Source organism: Lissotriton vulgaris, chromosome 8, assembly GCF_964263255.1.
Source record: "Lissotriton vulgaris chromosome 8, aLisVul1.2, whole genome shotgun sequence".
Classification (NCBI taxonomy): Eukaryota; Metazoa; Chordata; class Amphibia; order Caudata; family Salamandridae; genus Lissotriton; species Lissotriton vulgaris.
The window spans coordinates 1,564,931,774-1,564,957,101 of NC_141696.1; the positions used below are offsets into that span (position 1 = coordinate 1,564,931,774).

General features: G+C 48.0%; 1 protein-coding gene across 1 annotated transcript in view; it reads right to left on the minus strand.

Moving 5' to 3' along the window:
* SPAG17 (sperm associated antigen 17) overlaps nt 1-25,328 on the minus strand; it is a 1,900,597-nt gene that overhangs the window by 333,954 nt on the left and 1,541,315 nt on the right. The window contains exons 39-40 of the mRNA XM_086935838.1: nt 25,171-25,284; nt 6,237-6,288 (exon numbers count right to left, since the gene is read on the minus strand). Coding sequence (XP_086791964.1) covers nt 6,237-6,288; nt 25,171-25,284 — 166 coding nt within the window. The remainder of the gene's footprint in view (nt 1-6,236; nt 6,289-25,170; nt 25,285-25,328) is intronic.

Below are 25,328 nucleotides of genomic sequence, written 5' to 3' on the forward strand. Positions count from 1 at the left end.
ATAGTCATAAGCAATAGACTCCTCCCACCACTGATAGTCATAAGCAATAGACTCCTGCCACCACTGATAGTCATAAGCACTCGACTCCTGCCACCACTGATATTCATAAGCACTGGACTCCTCCCACCACTGATAGTCATAAGCAATAGACTCCTCCCACCACTGATAGTCATAAGCAATAGAGTCCTCCCACCACTGATAGTCATAAGCCCTGGACTCCTCCCACCACTGATAGTCATAAGCACTGGACTGCTCCCACCACTGATAGTCATAAGCAATAGACTCCTCCCACCACTGATAGTCATAAGCACTGGACTCCTCCCACCACTGATAGTAATAAGCACTGGACTCCTCCTACCACTGATAGTCATAGGCACTGGACTTCTCCCACCACTGATAGTCATAAGCACTGGGCTCCTGCTACCACTGATGGTAATAAGCACTGGACTCCTGCTACCACTGATAGTCATAAGCCCTGGACTCCTCCCACACTGAAAGTCATAAGCACTAGACTCCTCCCACCACTGATAGTCATAAGCACTGGGCTCCTGCCACCACTGATAGTCATAAGCACTAGACTACTCCCACCACTGATAGTCATAAGCACTAGACTCCTGCCACCACTGATAGTCATAAGCAAGAGACTCCTCCCACCACTGACAGTCATAAGCACTCAACACCTCCCACCACTGATAGTCATAATCTCTGGACTCCTCCCACCACTGACAGTCATAAGCACTCAACACCTCCCACCACTGATAGTCATAATCTCTGGACTCCTCCCACCATTGATAGTCATAAGCACTAGACTCCTCCCACCACTGATAGTCATAAGCACTGGGCTCCTGCCACCACTGATAGTCATAATCTCTGGACTCCTCCCACCACTGATAGTCATAAGCACTCGACTCCTCCCACCACTGATAGTCATAAGCTCTGGACTCCTCCCACCACTGATAGTCATAAGCAATAGACTCCTCCCACCACTGATAGTCATAAGCCCTGGACTCCTCCCACCAATGATAGTCATAAGCCCTGGACTCCTCCCACCCGGAGATTTGGGCTGCCTCAGGTGCACTACCAGGGTGAAACATACAGAAATCGGCATGGTCAGTGCCATGCCCACTTGCTATTCCATAAAACCTCATAAACCCTATTACCACTCCCTCCACAATGATCAAAACCCCCAGTAATGGTGAATTTAAAGGAGGGAACTTCAGAAGTTTTTATGAGCTACTAGTAATGAGGGACTTAGTGTCACATGTGCATAGGTTTCATTTTTTAATTACCCAATAGCGAATTTTTGCGACTCACTATTAGGTAATTACAGACACCTATGTACTAAAGTGTATCTGATACATTTAGCGAATCCTAATGGGGTCGCAACTGACCTTCCTTATGAATATTAATGAGGTAGGTCGCAATTGGTGACCATTGGGAATCGCTGAAAACACAGGGACGGTGGCCTGCTGGGGTCAGCAGACCATCATGTCTGTGATTGCTTTTAAATAAAAGCTTCTTCTTTTTTTTAAATGCAGGCAGTTTTCCTTAATGGAAAACGGGCTGCACTCAAAAACAAAAATGAAAAATGTTCTTTTCATTTTTTTAGAGTACGCAGTGGTCCGTGGGACCACCGCCTGCTCTTAAAAATCGTTTTCGCATATATTTATAAAGGAGATTGGGGTCTCCTTGGGACCCCTTCCCGTTTGCGAATGGGTTACCAGTAACTTCAAGTCCATCGGAAAACATTGGGCCAGATGTACGAGGTTGCATGTTTGCAATTTCCCAATAGCGAATGTTAGCGATTCACTATTAGGAAATCGCAAACTACGATGTACAATAGTGTGTTTGACAATGCTTGCGATTCGCAGTGAGTCGCAAATGGAATCCCTCATCAATATTCATGAGGCATGTTGCAATTTGCGACCCATTGTGAATGCCTACACTCACAGGATGCATTTAAAAAATACACAATGAAAAGCTATCTTTTCTTTTTTTTAAGAGTAGGCACTGTCTGCTGTTGAAAAATGTTGGCGCCCACATTCACAAGTGGGAAGGGGTCACCTGGGGACCTCTTTCAGGTTGCAAATGAGTTACCACCAACTTGAAGTTGGTGGTAACTGCAAAGGTTTTGCAACCGATTTCTCAGTTGCAAAACGGACCCTATATCTAATAACAAACAGACTATAACTGCAGCTTTAATAAATGCTCGCTCTATGGTGAAACATGCTGCCGACATTTTTGAGCTTCTGTCCGATGGTAGTCTTGATATCCTGTTCATCACAGAGACGTGGTTAAACAACTCCTGCACCCCTGTGGTTGAACTCGCCATCGCGAGAGGCTTTAAAATTATTAGGGCTGATCACGCTGTAGGGAGAGGAGGGGGGTCCGCTTTTGTATTCAGAGATACCTGGTCTTTTCACAGTGAGGCTTCCAGCGAATTGGGCGATGGGGAGGTTCTTCATTTCTCCCTCGTCCTCTCACCCCATTTCACGCTGGGCAGCACGCTGGTCTACCGTCCCCCGGGCCCCTCTGGACCTTTCCTCAGGGCACTGGAGGACGTGATTGTGCCCCGGGCCTTGAGGTTCCCTAAGTTTCTTCTTTTGGGCGACCTCAACATCCATGTAGATATAGGTAAGTCGCTGGACTCAATAGGTCTGCTGGAATCCTTAAACTTAGCCCAGCTGACTCAGTGGGTAAGGCGGCCAACGCATTCGTGGGGCCATCTTTTGGACGTAGTCTGCTCCAACTTTGCCCTAACGCTATCAGATCCCGAAGCTCTTAGCTGGTCGGATCAAATGCTGATCAGGTTCTCTTGGCCTTCAGACAAGCAATCTTGTGACACTTTGCCCAACACCTACCACCAGAAGATTAATCTTCCTGCTTTGACCAACGCTCTTCACCAGGGTCGCCCAGTTCTAGGCTCTGAGCGTCCCGCGGCTGTGCAGCGGTTTAACACCTGGATTAGCTCAGGGGTGGGAGCTTCCGCGAAACAGGGCGCTAGCTCAAGCAAACGCTCTACGCCCCCCAAGCCCTGGTTTGCGCATGCCCTGAAAGAACTGATGCTTGAGTGCAAAAAATTGGAGAGATGCCTGAGACGCGCCTACTGTCCTATTGCCGAGGGGGCTTTGCGTGCGGCTCAGAGGGATTATTATGCTGCCATTAGGACGGCTAAGAGCGAGTACTATGCAGGCAGGATTTCTAGGGCCAATAATAACAGCAAGGAAATCTTCTCTATTGTTAAGAGCTTTCTTTCCCCTTGTGCTGAACAACCAACTGTTCCATCCTCAGCACAATGGTGTGAGGTCCTGTCCTCTTTTTTCACAGATAAAATAGCTGGGTTTCAGGACAGCCTGCGCACCATCTGTCTGGGTCAGAGCAGCCAGGTCACAGCCCACCCCCCATCTCCTCCCTCTTCTACTCATGCTTTCAGAGAACTCTCCCCTCCAGCTGAGGCAGACACTCTAGCGGTCCTGAAATCTATGAAGTCTGGGTCACCCACCGACCCCTGTCCCGCTCGTGTTGTAGGAGGGGTGGCGGAGGTAGTTTGCTCCGAGGTTTCTGAGATTATTAGTGTCTCCTTTCGGACTGCTACAGTTCCTGGTTGTTGGAAGCAGGCTAAACTTCTGCCGTTTCTCAAAAAATCAGGTCTGGATTCTGCAGTTCCAGCCAACTATCGGCCCATTTCCCTGCTGCTGGTGCTGGCCAAAGTATGTGAGAAGATCGCATTTCGCCAGCTGGATGCGTTTGTTGAAGCTTCCCATGCTCTCCACCCTGCACAATCTGGGTTCCGTGCTGCGTACAGCACCGAGTCAGCCCTGGTTGAAATGTCTGAAGCCATCAGGGAGTGCCTGGACGCCGGCAGCAGAGCGGCTCTGATAATGTTAGACCTCTCTGCCGCTTTCAACACGGTACCCCATCAGCTTCTGCTCACCCGGCTGGCATCCATTGGCATCACTGGATCTGCCTTGGAGTGGTTAACTTCATTTTTGGACAGCCGGACTCAACAGGTGTGGATGCCTCCCTATTCTTTCTCGGCTAAGCTTCTTTCCACCTGGGTGCCACAGGGATCCACATTAAGCCCACTGCTGTTTAACATCTACCTGACCCCCCTGATCTTCTTGGCCGAAGAACTAGGCGCTAAAATAATTGCCTACGCAGATGACACGCAGCTGCTGTTCACTTGGCCAGGTACTGATCTGGACACTTCATCAGTCCAGACCTACCTCTCCTCAGTCTTCAACTGGCTCGCCCTCGCCCAGTTAAAATGCAATGAAGATAAATCCGAAATACTACTCTACGGGCAGTTCCCCTCTAACTTCAGAGAATCTCTACGGCCACCTTATGTACCATTCCCTAGTTCTGTTGGCAAACCAGCAAAAAACTTGGGGGTATGGTTCGGGGAAAACTTAAAAATTTGACGAGCATATCAAAAAACTCACTTGTGGCTGCTTCGGTACCCTTAAAGCTCTCCGGAGATTTTTTCCCCTGCTTCCGAGGATGTCCAAAGAAACAGTAGCAAGGGCCCTCATTCTTTCCCGCCTCGACTATGCTAACGCCCTGTTCATTGGTATTCCGGCCAACCTAATCAACTGTCTACAGATCATACAGAACGCAGCGGCCAGACTCCTCTTTGACATCTCACGGAAGTCCGGCGTCCGGCAACATCTGCGCAGCTTGCACTGGCTCCCCGATGCTCAACAGGTCTTGTTTAAATCCCTCACTATTGCCCACAGAGCCATCCATGATCAGAGGCCGATGTACCTGAGGAAACGCTTTTCCCGGTACATACCCAACTGTCCCCTACGGTCAGCCACCCACCACCTGCTGGCTGTTCCGGCTTCAAACGCACTCATCTTGGTGGGCACTCCATCACCGTGAAAGCGGCTGTCGCTTGGAACACCCTTCCTCAGTTACTACGCGTCATTCAGAATTTCAATCTATTTAAAAAAGCACTCAAAACTCACCTCTTTAAAAAGACACCTTAACTTCTCTAGCTCTTCTGCTGCCTATCTGCATCTTTACGTGCCAGGATACTCCTGAGTAATCGAGCGCGCTACAAAACCACTAATAACGTAACATAACAAAACATTCCTACACACCAGTACGACTCGCTATTAGGAAGGGATGCCCTTAACACACCCCTTCCTAAAAGCGCCTCGCAAACCCTATTTAGTGAGTCGGTAATAGGTTACAATCTTGCAAAATAGGGTTGGCACATGTCAAAAAGCATTTTACTGGTCGCAAAAGGTCTGATGGACCATTTGCGAACAGTAAAATGCTTCGTACATTTGGCTCTTACATAGCCCTACGAGTTGCTATTAGGAAGGGACGCCCCAAACACGCCCCATCCTAATACCGTATTGCTAACCCATTTTGAGATTTGGTAATAGGTTACAGAATCGCAACATGAGCCTTTGTACATAGACAAATGCTTATTCAGGTCGCAAATGCCCAATTCTGCGAATCAGGCCATTTGCAACATGAAAAAAGCTACTGACATGTGGCCCTATGTACTGAAATACCACGTTCAGAGAGATGCTGACGCAGCAAGTTGTATAGCACATCACGTCAACCAGTTCGAGACTATGCAGCCCTTGTTGCCGGATATATATATATTGTGGCAAGATGTTCTTACATAAACATCCACATTTTACACATGATGTCTTATGTTAGGAAAGATGTTCACATTTACTGCATACAAGGTGAAGCTGGGCAAGTTGAGACTTTACTGAATTTTTTAGTGTTAATGATGTAGTAAGATTTATATAAAAGGTGTTAAACTAGAACGCTTATTAACAAACCAAGATTATCTTTCCTTTTCCTTTATGAGTTTTGTATATTGATTATGAAGAAGGTTAGATGTAAAAAATTATGAAAAAGCTTCTAACTTGACTGTTCTCCCCTCCACAGTTTCCTTGAACTCCCCTCTTTCCTAAGGGGTTAAGAGGTGCCATTCCACCCATACTGAGTTTGAATCTACACCACAGACTGGGGTACGGTAAGATGGGGTGCCATACCAGCGGAAGCACCCAGAGCACGCGGGCCAACTCACAGCCAATACTCAATTAGAAGGTCTCCCAATATCTAAGAGTTCCTTCACTTTAATGAAGGCTCCAGATACACAAGAGGTGGTCTTGTAATCCTGCTCTATCTATGAAATTTGGAATTGATTCCTGCGCATTTCAACATCTCCTCTCGACCAGAGCCCACCGCAAGCACACATAGTCTCATACCTTCATCTTCAGCGCTGCCGTTAGAGGATCTTTTTGAATCCGGCGGAAATGACTGTAAAATTAAAACAGATAACAGGGTCAATGAGAATATTCTTAGATGTCTGTATAATAATGATATCCTTGTTATAAGTCATGTCACATTCTATAAATACCAAATACCAAAACATATTGTGATAAATGAATAAGACTTAAAATCAAACCATTTTTTGAAAGGCAAACAACAATTTATGCGACATCAGCAAAGGGTGACATGAGTGTCTTCTACAAATCTGAAGAGTGGCGGCCATCTTACTATGGTCCTGTCCTGACATGACAGAAGGACAGTTCCTTTTACTCGTGGCACGCCTGCCCTCTATGGACAGGTATACGAGGAGCTGGATGAACTATGAGGTCTGGTGTAAACACCGTTGAAAAGGGGTGATAGATTAAGAGTGGCGGCCATCTTACTATGGTCCTGTCCTGACATGACAGAAGGACAGTTCCTATCACCCGCGGCACGCCTGGCCTCTATGGACAGGTATACGAGGAGCTGGATGAACTATGAGGTCTGATGTAAACACAGTTGAAAAGGGGTGATAGATAAAGAGTGGTGGCCATCTTACTATGGTCCTGTCCTGACATGGCAGAAGGACAGTTCCTATCACCCGTGGCCTCTATGGACAGGTATATGAGGAGCTGGATGAACTATGAGGTCTGGTGTAAACACCGTTGAAAAGGGGTGATAGATAAAGAGTGGCGGCCATCTTACTATGGTCCTGTCCTGACATGTTAGAAGGACAGTTCCTATCACCCGTGGCACGCCTGGCCTCTATGGACAGGTATACAAGGAGCTGGATGAACTATGAGCTCTGGTGTACACACAGCTGAAAAGGGGTGAAACAAGAGGAGGAACCAGGGTGCGTGGGAAAAACAAGAATGCTTGATGAGACATAAACCACATTAAAATCTCACAACAAATCTAGCAACTGTTCCAGTCAGGCTTCCATTACTCTACAAAGGTGAGGGATCACACCTTGTAATTAAAAAGCCTGAGCACAAGGTGCCTCTCTGGATTTGGGATTGGGCACTGTGTCTGTAAAGATGTGTGGGCTTGAAGGGATTCAAGGCCACATGTATGTAACTTTTTTAAGGTTGCCAGCATCGGGCCATTTGCGACCGGAAAAAAGGCTTTGCCAATATACCCAACTCTCTTTTGCGATTCGGCAAACTATTACCGAATCGCAAAATGGGCTAGCGATTCACTAATAAGAATGGGGCGTGTTTAGGGCGTCCCTTCCTAACACCGATCCACATCGGTGTGTAGGAATGTTTTGTGATCGAAATGTGGTTGCCAAACATTTGCATTTTTCCACCTACTTCAAGTAGGTGGGAACCCATTCCCAAATGGGAAGTAGTCCCCGAGGGACCCCTTCCCCTTTGTAAATGTATACAAAAACAATATTAAGAGCAGGCAGTGGTCCCGCGGACCACTCCTTACTCTTAAAAAATGAAATGAAAACTTTTAATTTTCTTTTTTAAACTAAATATTTTTCTTTAAGGAAAACGGCCTTGATTTAAAAAAAATAAAGATTACTTTATTTATAAGCAATCACGGACATGGTGGTCTGCTGACCCCAGCAGGCTATCATCCCTATAATTTTAGTGATTTCTACGGGTGACAAATTGCGCCCGACATCATTAATATTAATGAGATAGGCCGATTTGCGAGCCCCCACAAATCGCTATTTGAGACTCTTGGAGTTTCATACATTTGTAATAGCGATGACCTAATTGCGATTCGCAGAAAATCAAAATTACGTATTCGCTATTACAAATGTTGAAACATCTGACCCTCAGAATCCAGAGGAAGGGGTCAGCTAACAGACATTTATTGAGAGTACTTCTGTTCCCAAAGCATACTTACCTCTGGACTAACCCATGAGCCTGATCTTGGCAACTATTTCTCTGTAGGGTTCAGAACCAGTAAGATTCAGACCTTTCCTGCCTGAGACTCTATGACCGGGTTATATGTCGTTATAACGAATTCCGTTGCAACGCATGCCTTTACCACGCATGCGTTACAACGTAATTCGTTTTCTACGCATAACCTTTACCACTAATATTCCTTTACCAAGCATAGATTAACAATGTTTTTCATTGTTAATTTATGCATGGTGAGGGCATATTCTTGTTAAAGGTTGCACCTCTCCCCTTACACGTCCCCAGCCTCCACTCGTTATAATTACCCCTGCCCTTAACCCTTAATTATTTTTTTTATTACATTTCCTCTTATCTTTTTAACTCGTCTCCTCTCCAACTTCTTGGTTACGTCGGCCGTACGTCGTAAAGAGGAAGCAGAAGTTTAATTCCGTTTCCTCTTTAACGACGCTGATTGCTTGATCTTCGGCACTTCAGGTTAGTTCTTTTTTTGGGGGGGGGGTGCAACCCCCCTTTTTTAATCCCACGCTTTTTTGGTTTTTGGAGAGAGACCCCCCCAAGCCCCCTTTTTTTCATTTACCACACATACCTTTATTAGGTATTTCGTAGTAAAGGTATGCGTGGTAATCCTTTCGTTGTTACCACACATGTGTTGTAATGCATGCGTGGTAAAGGTTTTCGTGGAAACGGCCGCATTGTAGTGGCCATTTCCCCTATGACAGAGCATACCTTATTCCATCATTGTTGATAACTCTTAGGGTTCCATCAATCGGTTTAAATATACCATTGCCGGGGACCTTCTCTATGAAAGTGCGTGCCATATTCCATCATTGCTGTAAACTCTCATGGTCGATGTTCCATCAATCAGTTTGAATCTGGCATTGCCAAGGACCTTCTCAATGAGAGAGTGAGCCTTATATCATCAGTGTTGATATTTCTCATGGTAGAGGTTTCATCATTCAGTTTACACCTGGCATTGCCAGGGGACCTTCTGTGGCAGCGTGTGCCTTATTCCATCATTGTTGATAACTCACGGTCGAGGTTCCATTAATCAGTTTAAATCTGGCATTGCCAGGGGACCTTCAATGGAAGTGTCTGCCTTATTCCATCATTGTTGATATTTCTCATGGTCGATGATCCTTAACCATTTTAAATCTGGCATTGCCAGGGACCTTCTTCATGACAGTGCAGGCCATATTCCATCATTGTTGATAACTCACGGTCGAGGTTCCCTCAATCAGTTTAAATCTGGCGCTGCCGGGGACCTTCTCTATGACAGTGCATGCTTTATTCCATCACTGTTGATTCCTCTCACGGTTGGGCTTTGCGTATCTTGTATTTTATATCCCATCAAGGGCTTGGCTGCTGTCAACGCTCTGTGCAGTTTGCACACTAGTATTCACTACTCAGAAGTGCCAGAAATTCTTTACATACATGAGGCTCGTCTGGCAAGTTAGAGACATCAGTACATACTTGATGCAATGCTTGCATGCCTGTTCAATGTTGAGCATTGGAATGGCTGAAGCCAAACTTTTTAAAAGCTTTGAACTTTCCCTCCCTAGAGCTCTTGCATGTGTTGGGCAACTCCTTCCATCCATCTAGGAATTATTTGTATTTGTTGCAACTACTTCAAGTTTGGCAGCCAAAATAAAAGTGTCTCTGGTTGAAAAGGAGCTGTCTTTGTTTTGTTCTGGCTACTGACTCCCAGGCATGTCTCTTATTTGAGCCTAGTAGGGCATGTTCTGAGTAGGGTGGGCACCACCTGTGAGTAGGTGCTCCAAAGTGGTTCATGTCTCTGAGCAATTCTCTCTCTGTGTTGTCAAATTTCACCAGCCATCCATCCTGCTGCCAAATGATAGAATTCTGAATCTTTTGTATCTGGTCATTTTATCCATTGCAGCCTGACCCTGCTGCTAAGTCCGTTGCACAACAGGTCGCCAGCCATGGCTCAGTCTACAGAGGCGCATTACCAGGCATCTGGGCAGGGCGGCCATGTTCGTCAGCGCCACTCACACATTACCAACAGTCATAGTTTATTCCATAATGTTAGCCATGAAACAATTAGGTTTCTGGGTCGAAGTGGTTGCAATTGGCACACAAAATGAAACAATGGAATGAATAGGCTGCACTTTTCTTTTTCATTTATTTAATTTTCTCCTTTTTAGGTCTCGCAGAGAGACCTATTTGGGTGAAATCACAAAGTTAAACCAGGTGGATTGCGAGTGCGGATTTCCAACAGTTCACGTGAAATCATGTGACCCCAAGCACGCGCATTTCCCCACATCAAAGCCTCAGCCTCCCTCCACAGGCTTCCCCAGCGCGCTTGCCATAATTGCATCAGACCCGACCTTACCATTTGCTCCTGTGCTTCCCCGCCCACTACTTCACACTTGCTTTGAAGGCAATCTGCTTCTCCGCTCTTCAAAGGCTCTGCTCCCCATCCCCCTCCCTGCTGTTTTCACTTCTTTCACGGCCGCGAGGCCGTGCTTCAAAGGCTAACCTAGTCTCTCTGTCTCCCCTTACATTTCATCATGCATTTTTTCATATTATTTAAAACGTTACTTTTACTCCGTGCCATAAAACGTACCTATTCCCAGTTTGTTTTAAATTCTTTTAAAACAAACTGTCTCACCCGAGAATGTCGTCACACCCTCACCTCCACTCAAATTGCAGTCTCTCTCGCTCTCTATCTCGCGGTCTCTCTGCACTCTCCGCCCCATCTTAGACCACATGCTCATAAAATCCTTATTTCTTTCGGGCTCCTGCCCCCCTGCCCGCCCCAACCACTCTCTCACAATTATTATATAGCGCTTGCTACAGTTGTGCCTTTTCATAGAACTGCAAACAGCATACGTTAATATTACAGGACGCACTCATACTTCATGTATCGGCTTCAGATGGCTTTACGCCGAGTGAGGCCCTCAGAAAAAACGAATTCTGCCCCAATTCGTATTAACTATCCCTATTAAAGTAAAAACACATCGGATCGGACTCTGAGCATTCGAATCTTATGCTATGACACTATGAACCTATTTCTTCCTGGGTCATCTTTTGAAGCTTCTGCGCGAGTGCGCCAAGAGGCCCTGTCTGATGAGAGGCTCTAGAAATAAAGGATAACATTACACAGTCGGCTGGTAAATTTGACTCAAATTGTCTGATAGTACAGCCCCTCACGTGTACAAAACGATAAAATCCGAAGTTAGCGCTTTAAGGCTCCCCGAAATGGAAAATAGTGCTTTCTAACATTGCTTAAACATACCTAATAATTCTGCCGTATTCAGGGCCAATGGTTCATAGTATTCTTAATACAATAATGTGCAATTTCCACTTGTTTCCCCCACCTTAATTATTTCAAGCATGAAACACTCATTTGATTCCTCAGACCACAGGCTGTAGAAAGCTCAGTGGTTTAACACACCTTCGTTGTTTGTGTCACAGAGCGTGAGTCACACTGGACGACTCAGCCTTTCATCCTTCAGAGCTAGATAACATGAGTATCAAAGTCACAAGATGGGTCATAAGTCTATTTTCTTCTAAATCAACAGAAGGCTCTTCCATGTCACGTGCGTCCTCCAAAATGTAAACATCGTTGACCGCAATAATGGTTTCCCAAAGTGCTACGAAGCAGTTATATGGAGCAGGCGCTATTTGTAAGCAGCGCTGAACTGCACTCTGGTGACTTTAAAGAAAGACACGTAACATAATGAGGCCCAGAGGTGAGCCACGCAGGCCTGGGGTATTCCTTAGTGAGGCCCAAGGGCCATAACTCACAGGGAGCGGGCGGCAGCCTCTCCCTGACCAGGGAACGCCAGGACTTTATTCGGATCCTGTATTCCCAAAATGTATATGTGTGTGTATATGTATATATTGAATATTCCGAGATCTTTCAATATGTTCTTTCTCTGTGCGTTTCAGACAAGTGACATCACCCCTGCAGTTATGGTTGAGTCACTCTTTATATTTAATTCATTTTGAAATGTTCCTTAAACATTGTGCTGCCAGATGCCCAGTTTGGTGTATACCAAGGTTCCTGGTCTAGATACCACGTCCTCCGAGGTGTCGCCCCTTTCCTCAGCAGAGCTGGTGTGTGCTTTGCAGCCGGGTAGTCACCCCATCCATTCCGCTTGTTATCACTGTACAGGCTGCTGGGCGCTGTCCGTGCACCACGTGCCCCAGCACTTTGTTGTTAACTTCTGCTTTTCCAAATAAGGACGAATTTACTTGGTTATAACATAATTAAACAACCATGTATCTCCCTGGGAGCGAGGAATATAGTTGTCCAATCGCATCCTCACTTTTATATACTTCCTGACCCTAAACTTGGCATTTCGAACTCCTTTAATTTCGGTTCCTATATCTCTTCAAAATGGGAGCGCATTGAACCTGCCTTCTACGCGCTATGCAGCGCTACATTAAACATCAGGTGGATCTTGTTTTTTTACATCTGGATGGAGTCACTCACTGCGGATGGTGAATGAGTGTTTGCACACCAGCATTGTGTCATCAACCCCCCTCCCCCAAAGCTCGCTATGTGTGTCATCAGCTCCTGGCCACAAATCCCCAAAGCCTGCTGTATGAGAGGGTTAACCCCTCCCAGTACCTTCTGTGAGAAATGTCATGACTGAGCACCTCCAAATCTCGAGCATTTCCTTTTCTTGTCTGCCCCCTGCCCCCCCGATCAGAAGCTTGTCTTGTGCTTGTCCACAAGCCCCGCCCTCTTCACAGGAGCAGCCGGATGCAGCCCTCATTTGCATTCACTCATTTTCTGTTTCCGTTTTCTCTTGTTTCCTCAGTCTCGTCTGGGATTTTTTTTCTCAACACTTGTGATTTATCTGCCGACTTCTGAGCTAAGATATTGGGGCAGCACCACGGGTATTCGTGTACTGATGATGCGTGCTTTCTGGAGGTTGATACACAGCAAGACTCGTGGGTAAGGTTACCAGATGACGCAGTGTCATTCCGTCGTGTTTCAGTCTTAAGCATTCCTCCAAACCCAGTGCATTCTGGGAGCTGTAGTTTTGGTTCGCATCAATTGTCAACGTGGGGTCATCTACACACTTTTTTAGCGTTGTAGTCGGGAGAGGCTGACATGGCTCAAGAGCGGTAGTCACTACCTGCAGTCCGAATTCAGTCAGATGGTGGAATACATATGGCAGCTGATAGGAGTGCATTACACCGAGAAGTCACTTCAGACTTCAGCTTGCATGACCCTCACGCACCATGTACAAGGGTTGCCTAGCTGTAACATGCAAAGTTGCTGTGCGATTCCAAGTGGTGATTGAAGCCAGGCCTGGACAGGTCCAACACTACACTATTGACATTCGTAGTCACTCTGTTCATCGCTGTGTGGAGGATCTTCGCTCTGTGCGCTCCAGGGGATCTCCGCATTTCGTTAGGGAGCAGGCACTCGTCTCCGGTGTTTGTAGGTCCTCATAGTATCACATTGGCCTGCCCGAGCCGCCTGCCTCCAAGAGCTTCACTTCAAAGGGCTCCCCCGCCCCCTGCTTCACACTTTTCACGGCCGACAGGCCGTGTCTCGCATTCCGCCCCCCTCCACACAGCAATGCCAAGAGCTTGTTACATTCCTGTTGACAGCTGGCTCTGGACCTTTGACCCCAGAGTGAGTTGAATGAAAAGGAGAGGAGAGACACTACATCCCCCACTGTCCTACCGTTATGCAAAGAGCGGTCAATAAATTATATTTTCCAGTCCCGTGCATTACTTCACCGCTGTATCTAGATTTAAAAGGTTTGCTTGTCTTTTAAGCGTCACAAATAAAAATTCATCTGGTCCACTCAAGTTTCCAGTTGGAGGTCACAAGGTTGGAAATAATTTTAAAATGGGAGTTAAAATGCAAACCACATCTTCCTCTGCAGCACAGACAGCTTTCTTTCTGGCTCCTCTTACATCACCTACTGCGCTCTGAAGCGAAAACATTGTGTTTCTCATGCCAGACTACTTTTGCGCATAATCTTTGCTTGTCTTATGCTCACATCACGCATCACAAATGAAGAGCCGTTTTAAGGCACTACATCCCCCACTCCATCCATTCATCCATCCCCCCCACTCCATCCATCCCCCCACTCCATCCATCCATCCATCCATCCATCCATCCCACTCCATCCATCCATCCCCCCACTCCATCCATCCATCCCCCCCACTCCATCCATCCATTCCCCCCACTCCATCCATCCCTCCCCACCCCACACTCCATCCCTCCCCCGCCCCACACTCCATCCCTCCCCCGCCCCACACTCCATCCCTCCCCCGCCCCACACTCCATTCCTCCCCCGCCCCACACTCCATCCCTCCCCCGCCCCACACTCCATCCCTCGCCCACACTCCATCCCTCGCCCACACTCCATCCCTCGCCCACACTCCATCCCTCGCCTTCTTGCCCTGCCTCTATCTCTGACCCTGCCTCTATCTCTCGCCCTCCTTCTATCTATCTTTCGCCCTCCCTCTATCTATCTATCGCCCTCACTATCCATCGCATCACCACAGCATCACTTAGGGGCACCACATCACTATGCGCTACCAGAGCATCAATGAACGCCACAACATCACTTGTCGCCACCACAACATCATTCAGAGCCACCACAGCATCAATCTGTGCAACCATTCAACAACAACTGATTCAAATATGTTCTCTCAATGCTTCAAACTTTATTACAAATGTCACAAAAAATGTTAATATTTCACTTCTGTTCTTATATTTTAGTCACGATAACATACACTGAACTAAGGGCCCGATGTAGGTAAATTCATTTTACCACTTCATAACTACCGAATCATACCGATTCGGTATTTAAGAAGTGGTAAAATGGAGGGGGGGTGATGTAGGTATTTCAGATTTGGTAAATACCGAATCGGACTGTTTGAAGCCCATAGGAATGGACATTACCGAATCGGTATTTACCGATTCGGTAAATACCGAATTTTGCAAGGGTGCAGGGGGTGTCACTTTGACACCCTCTAGCACCCCGATTTAAGGCACGTGTGACATGTGACACACAGACATGCCCTAACGGCATGTCTGTCTGTCACATGGCACAGGTGTGCATGCACACATGTGCATGCACACCTGTATTCGGTATTTTACCACCCAATTGGATTGGGTGGTAAAATACCGAATCTGTGAGGCCTGTGGGACTCAGAAGAGTCCCACCTACATCTCCAAGTTACCGAATCGGTAGGAATACCGATTCAGTATTTTACCGATTCGGTAAATTTAGCGATTCAGTAACTTTACCGAATCGGTAAAAAGGGCCCCTACATCTCAAATGACCATTTACCGGTTGGTAACGGCCGAAATCGGCCGTTACCGGTCGGTAAATGGACACCTACATCGGGCCCATAATCTTCCAAAAAGTTATTTGCAAAAGTTTAAGCTATTGCCATTATAAATTACAATAACTTTTCTTTAAGTATTCATTATTGAAAAAAATACAACCCATTGTTATTTTTAATATTAATACATCTAATTCATGTAAATACAAAACATATTGCATTAAAATGATATAGGTGTCACGTTTGCAAAAGTTAACACTATTGGCACTGTAAATGACAAAGTTATTAATTTTGCTATTTTCAAAACAAAAACATAAGTAAAAAATCAGTCATCTACAATACTAATACCTCTAACTTTACTAATGCGAGACCTATTGCATTGCAAATGCTTGTTATATGAAATATAAATACCACCTTTTGAGCAAAATTTAGAGGCTTCAGTGACAGGTGACAGAGCAAGCAGGGCAAGCCCATCCGGCAAGCACAGCAAGTCCAGGCGGTGAGCACGCCAAGTCCAGGCGGTGAGCACAGCAAGTCCAGGTGGTGAGCACAGCAAGTCCAGGTGGTGAGCACAGCAAGTCCAGGCGCTGAGCACAGGAAGTCCAGGCGGTGAGCACGGCAAGTCCAGGCGGTGAGCACGGCAAGTCCAGGCGGCGAGCACGGCAAGCCACGGTGGCCAGCACAGCAGTACCTGAGGTACAGACTCTAAAGTCTTGGGTCCTAGGCCACCGCACTTTGCAAATAAGAACACAAACACACATAATAGGGTACTAGTAACTGGGCCCGTGCACTCCGTCTCTTTTATTGGCAGGGTCACCTGACTGGTGAGGCCTGTGTTAGTTGGATGTGGGGTGGGTGTGTGGACCAGCCCTCATGTGAGAGGCTGGCAAAACACTAGACTGTGTCCAACAGGACACAACACAGACCACATGGGGCTCCAGGGCCCTCCACTTTAGATCAGTTCCCTGAAAGTGGACAGAATTCCCCAGATACATTCAGTCAAAAGCCCCTGTCCTCACTTGTAGAGCCTGGAGGCATGAATCAGCCTCATGTTGCCCCTGAACTCTCTCTTGCTCTCTTCCTGCCAGATGACAGATGTCAGGACTCCCTTTGGTGTTTGCACAAGCAGACCTTGATGTTCTCAGCTTCCTTTACCTTCTGTCGATTGCTGACCTTCTTTCTCTTGTAGGATTTCCTCAAACAGAGGGGTTGTGGTCACCCCTGGAGTGTTTGATGGTAAACAGAAGCCCTATTCTAACACACTCTAGAGCACCTGAGGGAGAGGGTGTACCAGCTGCCCCAGTAAGATGTGTGACAGCACTAACAGCAGTCCAGAGGAACTTCAAGTCTTGGCAGAAGTGTTACTAGGATACTGCATAGTCATGACCTGAAAGAAATGTGGGGAGTACTTACCGAAATACTCCCACAGCGGCGATCTTACAACATCGTACCACCCCAAAGCGGAGATCTTATCACATCGTACCACCCCACAGTGCAGGTCTTACAACACAGTACCATCCCACACTGGAGATCTTACAACACCGTACCATCCCACAAGGAGATCTTACAACACCGTACCACACCACAATGAGATCTTACAACACTGTACCCCCCACAGCAGAGCTCTTACAACACTGTACCACCCCACAGCAAAGATCATACAACACAGTACCATCCCACACTGGAGATCGTACAACACCGTACCACCCCACAAGGAGATCTTACAACACTGTACCACGCCACAAGGAGATCTTACAACACTGTACCACCCCACAAGGAGATCTTACAACACTGTACCACCCCACAGCTGAGATTTTACAACAGCATACGGCCCCACAATGAGATCTTACAACACTGTACCCCCCACAGCAGAGATCTTACAACACCGTACCACCCCACAGCAAAGATCATAGAACACCGTACCCCTCCACAGAGAAGATCTTACAACACTGTACCACCACACAGTGTGTTGCAGGGATTCTGCACATACACAGAATTATGCGCAGGAATACGGTACCTCAGTGCATAGGGGCTTTGCCTTCCTACCGCCTCAGCACTTACAATCCCAGGACCGACTAGCTATAGTGTCTCACTCGCTCTCCTATACAATCACAAAAATGCAAATGATTAGACTCCCCAGAACATAACACTCACAGTTGTCTCAGAAGTCGTGATAACAAGACACACCCTTTTGCTCGCTCACTCGTACCTGTTCACAATAAGAATTGACCGAGACACGAATACAGTTTAAAATGTTTATTTGAACTATCGAGCTCTATAACGCAGTATACGAGCCACAACTAACAGCAACATTCACAAACCTAACACAGCATTGCAGCAAGGCCATATATCTTAAAGGGAAATGTCATTTTATAAAGACAGTGGATATAAAGGACTATAAGGCCTAACCACCCTTCCCTTGGTAAGAAGAATGAGTAGTTTCTGTCCTGTAACTCCAGTTCTGTAGTAGGGGTATCTCTGTTATAGTCATAATCTAGTGAATAGTCCCGCCCATGTGCGTAGTCCCCGGAGCAATCAAAATAATCTCTTAAAGTGTCGAAAAAATGCAGAACTGCACAGACAAATAAGAGAGAATTAAAGACAGATAATGCAGCCTGATTCCGTTCTGGGAAGGACATGGCTTTTGTAGTTCGGACTGGACTGTTCCCATGGGGCACAGGGTCAGAGCTGATTTGCATATCGCCATTGTCTAACCCAGGGTGGTGTGGAGTGCAAAAAAACGATGGATATGGGCCCAGATCTTTGGACTGGGGTGAATGTGTGACATTGATCCACATTCTGTCCATCACCTGTTTTGTTTGCTATAACCAGGCTGCACTGTCCAGTACTAGAAATTCCACCAAAAATCCACAAACAGCAAAGTCTGTCCAGATTTCCCTTGCTTCAGCAGCAAAAACCCTCTGGAATGATAGAGAGGAAGACATGGACAGACAAGCCCCATAGGCTGCCATTATTTGGCTCAAAACAGGATACTGTGCCTTTAAGAGAACTTTCCAGAACTTCACAGTATCCCAGAATGCACTGCAGGTCCCTTTTACTTTCAGTTCTTTTTGAAGGCGTAACACGCCAGACCTGTAGCATTCCTTACATGAACATCTCTCTCCACCGGGGAGGAGGGCAGGCGCTAGTGACTATAACAGAGATACCCCTACTACAGAACTGGAGTTACAGAAAAGAAACTACTCCTTCTGTAGTAGGGAATCTCTGTGTATAGTCATAATCTAGTGAATAGAATGGCAAGCCCATCCCCACACCAAAGCGCGGTGGAGAAACGAGAAATAACACCACTATTGTGCGAACAGATTTCGCAGCAAAGCCTGCCCAACCTGAGCGTCTGCCCTGGCATCAGTGTCCAGACAGTAATGCTTACCAAAGGTATGGACCGACTTCCAAGTGGCGGCCTTGCAGATTTCTGCAATAGGAACATTACGGAGCAAAGCCGTCGTGGCAGCTTTGCCCCTGGTGGAATGAGCCTTAGGTTTACCCCCTAAGGTCTTATTAGCTTTCTGGTAACACAGTTGTATGCAGGACACAATCCACCTAGAGATGGACTACTTAGAGGTAGCAAGACCCGTCCTGACCGATTCATAATTGATAAACAATTGGTCTGACCTACGAATATCTTTGGATTTATCCCGATAAAATTTCAACACCCTCCTAACATCCAGGGAATGTAGAGACCTTTCCGCTGGAGATGAAGGATTCTGAAAAAAAGTAGGTAAAGTTATGGTCTGGTTGACATGAAAATCAGAAATAACCTTGGGAAGAAATTTAGGGTGAGTACGCATAACAACCTTAGCAGCATGAAATACAGTATAAGGTTCCTGGCAACACAACGCCTGAATTTCACTCACCCTGCGGGCCGATGTGATGGCCACGAGGAACGCCGCCTTCCAGGACAGGTGCTGCAGCGAAGCCTTATGAATAGGTTCAAAGGGCTCCTTCATCAATCTGGACAGCACCACATTCAATTCCCATGAAGGCGAAGGAAGCCGTACAGGAGGGAACACTTTCTTCAAGCCTTCCAAGAAATCTTTGCTCACAGGGATCTGGAAGAAGGAAGTCTGTGAAGGGCATTTCCTGTAGGCAGTCAATGCAGCGAGATGAACCTTAATGGAATGAACATTAAGGCCAGACTGCGCCAAATGCAGAAGGTAAGGAAGGATGACGTCTTCCTTGCACGTCGTTGGGTCATAGTTCTTGGACTTGCACCAGATACAGAACCTCTTCCACTTGTAAGCATAGAAGGTCCGAGTGGAAGGTCGCTTAGCCTCCTTCAGTATGTCCATGCAATCATCTGGTAGATTCAAATGGCCATATTGCACTATCTCAGGAGCCATGCCGCCAAACTCAAAGATGAGAGGTTCGGGTGCAACATCTGCCCCCCGAACTTCGTGAGAAGGTCCGGCCTGCACGGCAGCCGTATGTGCGGAAGGAGAGACCGGTGAAGCAGGTCCGTGAACCACTACTGCCTGGGCCATTCCCGGGCAATCAGGATCATCCGTGCCCTGGACTGGGACAGCTTGATGAGCACCGCTGGAATCAGGGGAATAGGTGGAAAAGCGTACAGAAAGCTGTTCGACCAGTTGATCCATAGCGTATTCCCTAGCGTCCCTTGCTGGTAGTACCTGGAGGCGAAGTCTCAGCATTTGCTGTTTTCGGCGGTGGCGAACAGATCTATGTCTGGAGTCCCCCACCTTTCGAAGACTTCTCCTATTACTTCTTCGTTTATGACCCATTCATGGTTTTCCTGAATCAGTCTGCTCAGTGCGTCTGCCTGAACATTCTGCACACCTGGCATATGGGTAGCCGTTATCGTCAGTCCTCTGGCCAGAAGCCAGTGCCAGATCGCCGGCGCCTCCTGCGACAGAGTGCGTGATCTCGAGCCCCCCTGCTTGTTGAGGTAATATATCGTGGTCGTATTGTCCGTCTGTACAAGCAGAGAGTAAGTCTGGAAGGATGGATGAAAGGCCTTCAGTGCCAAGTGAACAGCTCCGAGTTCCAGGAAGTTGATATGGTACGTGGACTCCATCGGGGACCATGTTCCTTGAATCTGTAAGTCTCCCGAATGCGCTCCCCAGCCGTGGAGAGAGGCATCCGTCACGATAGTCTGAATGGGAATGTCCTTGTGGAAGGAAACCCCTCTGAGGAGATTCTCCGCCAAACACCACCACTTCAGAGACTGAAGAGCACGCAGAGACAGTTGTATCTTGTCATCCCAAGATCCTTTCCTCTGGTCCCACTGGTCCTCCAAGCACTCCTGCAGCGGTCTCATGTGCAGCCGTGCATGAGGAGTGAGGAAGATACAAGAGGCCATCGACCTCAGTAGAGAAGACACCGTCCTCACTGTTGTAGATGGAGCGGTCATAAGAGGCTGAGCCTTCCGAAGGATCGATTGCCGTCGCTCCTCCGAAGGAGACACGCTTGCTGACAGCGTATTGAGGGTGGCTCCCAAGTACTGAATGCACTGGACCGGAGTCGGGACAGACTTGGACATGTTGATGTGCAACCCCAGCTTGTTCAAGAGAACGCACGTCTTCTGGAAGTGTGCTTGAGCTTCCAAAAAGGAGGAGGCCTTGGTCAACCAATCGTCCAGGTACGGGTAGACAAACACCTTGTTCTTCCTTAGGTGTGCTGCTACCACTGCCATGCACTTCGAGAATGTTCTGGGCGCAGATTTCAGCCCGAATGGCAGTACTGTGTACTGATAATGATTGGTGCCTACTTGAAATCGCAGAAACTTCCTGTGTTTGCATGTAATGGGCACATGGAAGTATGCATCCTACAGGTCTATTGCACAAAGCCAGTCTCCCTGTTGCAACTGAGGATAAATCTGATGCAACGACAGCATGCAAAACTTTTCTCTGCGAATCCACTTGTTTGCCTGTCGCAAGTCCAGAATGGGCCTGATGTCGTTCTTGTCCTTCTTGCGAACCAGGAAGAACCGTGAGTACAGACCTCTTCCACTTTGAGACAGAGGTACGTCTTCTATCGGCCTTTTCCTTAACAGGATATCGGCCTCCGCCTGGAGCTCGCGCAGTTGATACTGTGAGCTGACCGGAGGGATCGCTGGAGGCGGGCTGATGAACCGAAGACTGTATCCATTGCAAACAATATTCAGCACCCACTTCTCCTGAGTAATTTTTCTCCACTCTGCCAGAAAAAATTGAACGCTTCCCCCCACCGGTGCGGGTAACGGATGAAGGGGAAGTAACAGCTCAGGGTCGCGACCCGGCTGGGCCCTTGTTCGCGGTAGAGGACTGCTGTCCCCCTCTACCCTTCTGGCATTTCTGGAAGGGTCTCCGGAACTGCTGCTGTTGTTGCTGCTGCTGTCCCGAAGACTGCCCTTGTCCTCTTCCTTGTGCACCGAACCGTCTCTGGAACGGGCGGTAGGACTTCTTTTCTATGGGCTTCTCCAAGCCCACAGCCGAAAGGGTCTCCGCCTCCGCCTTCATGCGGGCCATCTCATCATCTGCGTGTTTTCTGAACAAGGTTTCCCCGGAAAAGGGCAGATTGGCCACTCGCTGCTGGGCCTCCAGCTTGAGTGACGTGAGCCTGAGCCAAGCATGGCGCCGCTGATTGATCCCATGACAGTAACCATGGGCAGCCAACAGGGAGACATCCGCCGCTGCGCTGATGACCTGATTTGACACCAGCATCCCTTCTTTGAGGATCTCTTGGAAGTCCTCACTCTTGTCTCTTGGTAGTAGTTCCACGAACTGTTGCAGGGAGTCCCACAGGGCCCGGTCATAACGTCCTAGCAGCGCCGTATCGCTGGACGCCTTCATGGCCGTGGACGCAGTCCCACAAGCCTTCCTTCCAGCCGAGTCGATCCATCGACTTTCTTTATCTGGCGGCACGGTGGATGACGGGGAGGTAGAGTGTAACTTCCTGGCCGCCGTCACTATCACCGAATCCGGTACTGGGTCTATCCGCAGAAAGGCAGGGTCTGAATCCGGGGCCCTGTACTTCTTCAGAAGTCGGGAGGGAGCGGCCTACACTACCGCTGGTGTGCGGAACAGCTCCTCTGCAGGTTCTACCAATCCAGGTACTAGTGGTAGTAGAGGGCGAGACAAATGCTTCTTGTGAAGCGTTTCGAATATCACGGACGTCTTTGGTGTTGGAGCCGTCACTGTGATACCCAATTTTGCAGCCCCCCTCAGGAGAACCTCCTGGAGTGTGCTTATGTCGTCCACCGGAGACACCCTGGTCCCAGGGGAGTCCGATAAAGTCGGTGAGTAGGAGCGGGTCCTGGAGGAGTCCGTGCTGGACCTAGAACCCCGCCTCCTATGGCGACGCCTTGATCTGGTGGAGGATCTACGTCGACTCCTTGATCTTCCTCTCCATCCGGAGCGTGATCGGGACTTCCTCGGCCTCGGTCTATCCGCCGGTTCCACAGGAGCGGGCGACTTAGGCTTAGGTGTCCCCTTGGGAGGGGTCGGAAGTCTAGGCAGTGAGACAGACCTCAGAGAAACCGGAGGCGGCTTTTCTGGCAACCGAGGTCCAGGCTGAGGTGGTGGTAACGGAGGAGGAGTAGGGTTCCTCGGACGGGGACCCCTCGGCAATGGAGGCGGTGGCGTAACCTGCCTCTGTGACGGGGTATATACCTCAGAATACACCGAGCCCGGTGAACCGCCTTCTTTACCAGCCTTGGATGTTGGCGAACCTCCCATGGCATCAGGCCTCCTTCCACTTTTCTTCGGCGTCGAAGAACGGCGACCGGATGGCGAGCGTCGGTCCCTTGACGTCGAGTGTCTTCTCCTCGGCGTCGAACGCCTTCGCCTTGACAACGACCTCGTCGGCCTCGACGGCGACCATCTGCACCTCAACGGCGATCTTCCGTGCCTCGATGGCGATCTGCGCCTCGACGGCGATCGTCTGCGCCTCGATGGCGATCTACGCCTCGACGGTGACCTGTGCCTCGACGGCGATCCACTCCTCGACGACGAGGATCTCCTCGACGACGATCGTCTCCTTTTCGCCAACGGCGAACGGCGGTGTCGCCTCGACGGCGAGCCCCGACGCCGGGCCTTTCGACGTTGTTCCCTCGACGACGACGTCGACGAGGATGATGAGAAAATAGTCACCGGAGACTTCGATGGTGGCCTGGTAAGGGCCTTCGACACCGAGCGTCAACGTCGTTTTGCCCCCGACGACGGGGAACAGACCATAGTCATCCCTCTCGACGCCATAGTCGGTGCAATCGACCCAGACGGAGAATGGGGACGCTTGCTGGTCTTCCTGCCCCTGGGGAGCCCCCCAGAGGCCTCAGCACGAGCAGATGAAGCCCCTCCAGACCCACCTTGTGCCTTCAGCCTTCTTTCTTCAAGGCCCTGAAGCCTGATCTTCTTTCTGTCCTTTAGGGTCCTGCCAGAGAAGCCTTGACAGATCACACACTCCGATGGGACATGGGAAGATGGAAGGCAGAGGATACACACCTCATGGGGATCTGATTTGGCCTTCTTCCTGGAGCACTCCGGGCATTTGTCGAATAATGCAGGCATATCTGACATAGAACAGAGTGCAAAAACCAAGGAGAAAGGCACCAAAGTACTTAGAAAGGACCTAACTTTGAAAAAGTAGTGAAAAATCACCAATGGCAGGAGCCGGAAAAAAGAACTGAAAGTAAAAAGGACCTGCAGTGCATTCTAGGATACTGTGAAGTTCTGGAAAGTTCTCTTAAAGGCACAGTATCCTGTTTTGAGCCACATAATGGCAGCCTATGGGGCTTGTCTGTCCATGTCTTCCTCTCTATCATTCCAGAGGGTTTTTGCAGCTGAAGCAAGGGAAATCTGGACAGACTTTGCTGTTTGGGGATTTTTGGTGGAATTTCTAGTTGAAGTACTGGACAGTGTAGCCTGGTTATAGGCTGTCTTTAATTCTCTCTTAAGTATCTGTGCAGTTCTGCATTTTTTCGACACTTTAAGAGATTATTTTGATTGCTCCGGGGTCCACGCACATGGGCGGGACTATTCACTAGATTATGACTATACACAGAGATCCCCTACTATAGAAGTATTATTATATATTAGAAGATCTCTGGGCTTTGTCAGCAGACCCCATACCTTAGAGCCTAGATGGTATATCTACATCATAGGAACCGCATGGCTCTTCACCCTGGAAAGATCCCTCTCCAAGTGTGGGTTAACCAAACAAACATTCCCTTTCCATAATATCAAAGCACAAGTTTCCAGCAGGAACAGCTGTGTTAGCATGTTTTGTCTAGGTGCTAGGGACCGACCAGAACAGAATGACTAGGGGCATTGTTTATCGACATTGTACACAGTGTTCAGACTAACCTCCAAGAACTGACAGACAATGCACAAGCAGACGGTTCTCATGTGAAATGCAAAAACAGCGTATTGCATACACAGCGTCTTGCAAAAATAAAGCCATGGAGTAACATGCGCAAAAGCAGCATCATGGCAGCAAAGCTCATGCTAACTTAGCGATGTCGAAAATGTCCCTATTGGCCATAAGACAAGTTGAGATCTTACAACACCTTACCACACCACAGGAGAGATCTTACAACTCTGTACCACGCCACAAGGAGATCTTACAACACCATACCACACCACAGCAGAGATCTTACAACTCTGTACCACGCCACAAGGAGATCTTACAACACCGTTCCACCACACAGTGGCGATCTTACAACAAAATAGCACCATCTAGAATGAATGTAAAAATGGAAAAACTTTCTCACCAGAACCAGTTTCAGAAGATCTGCTGCATGGACCTTCTCCTCCGAGGCCCTAGGGTCTTTGATGTTCATCGCATTCAACTCGTGATCCTTCTTCAGAACATGGTCGATGTATTCCTATGAGCAGGAAATGCAACAAAAGTGATCACCCCAAAGTGTCC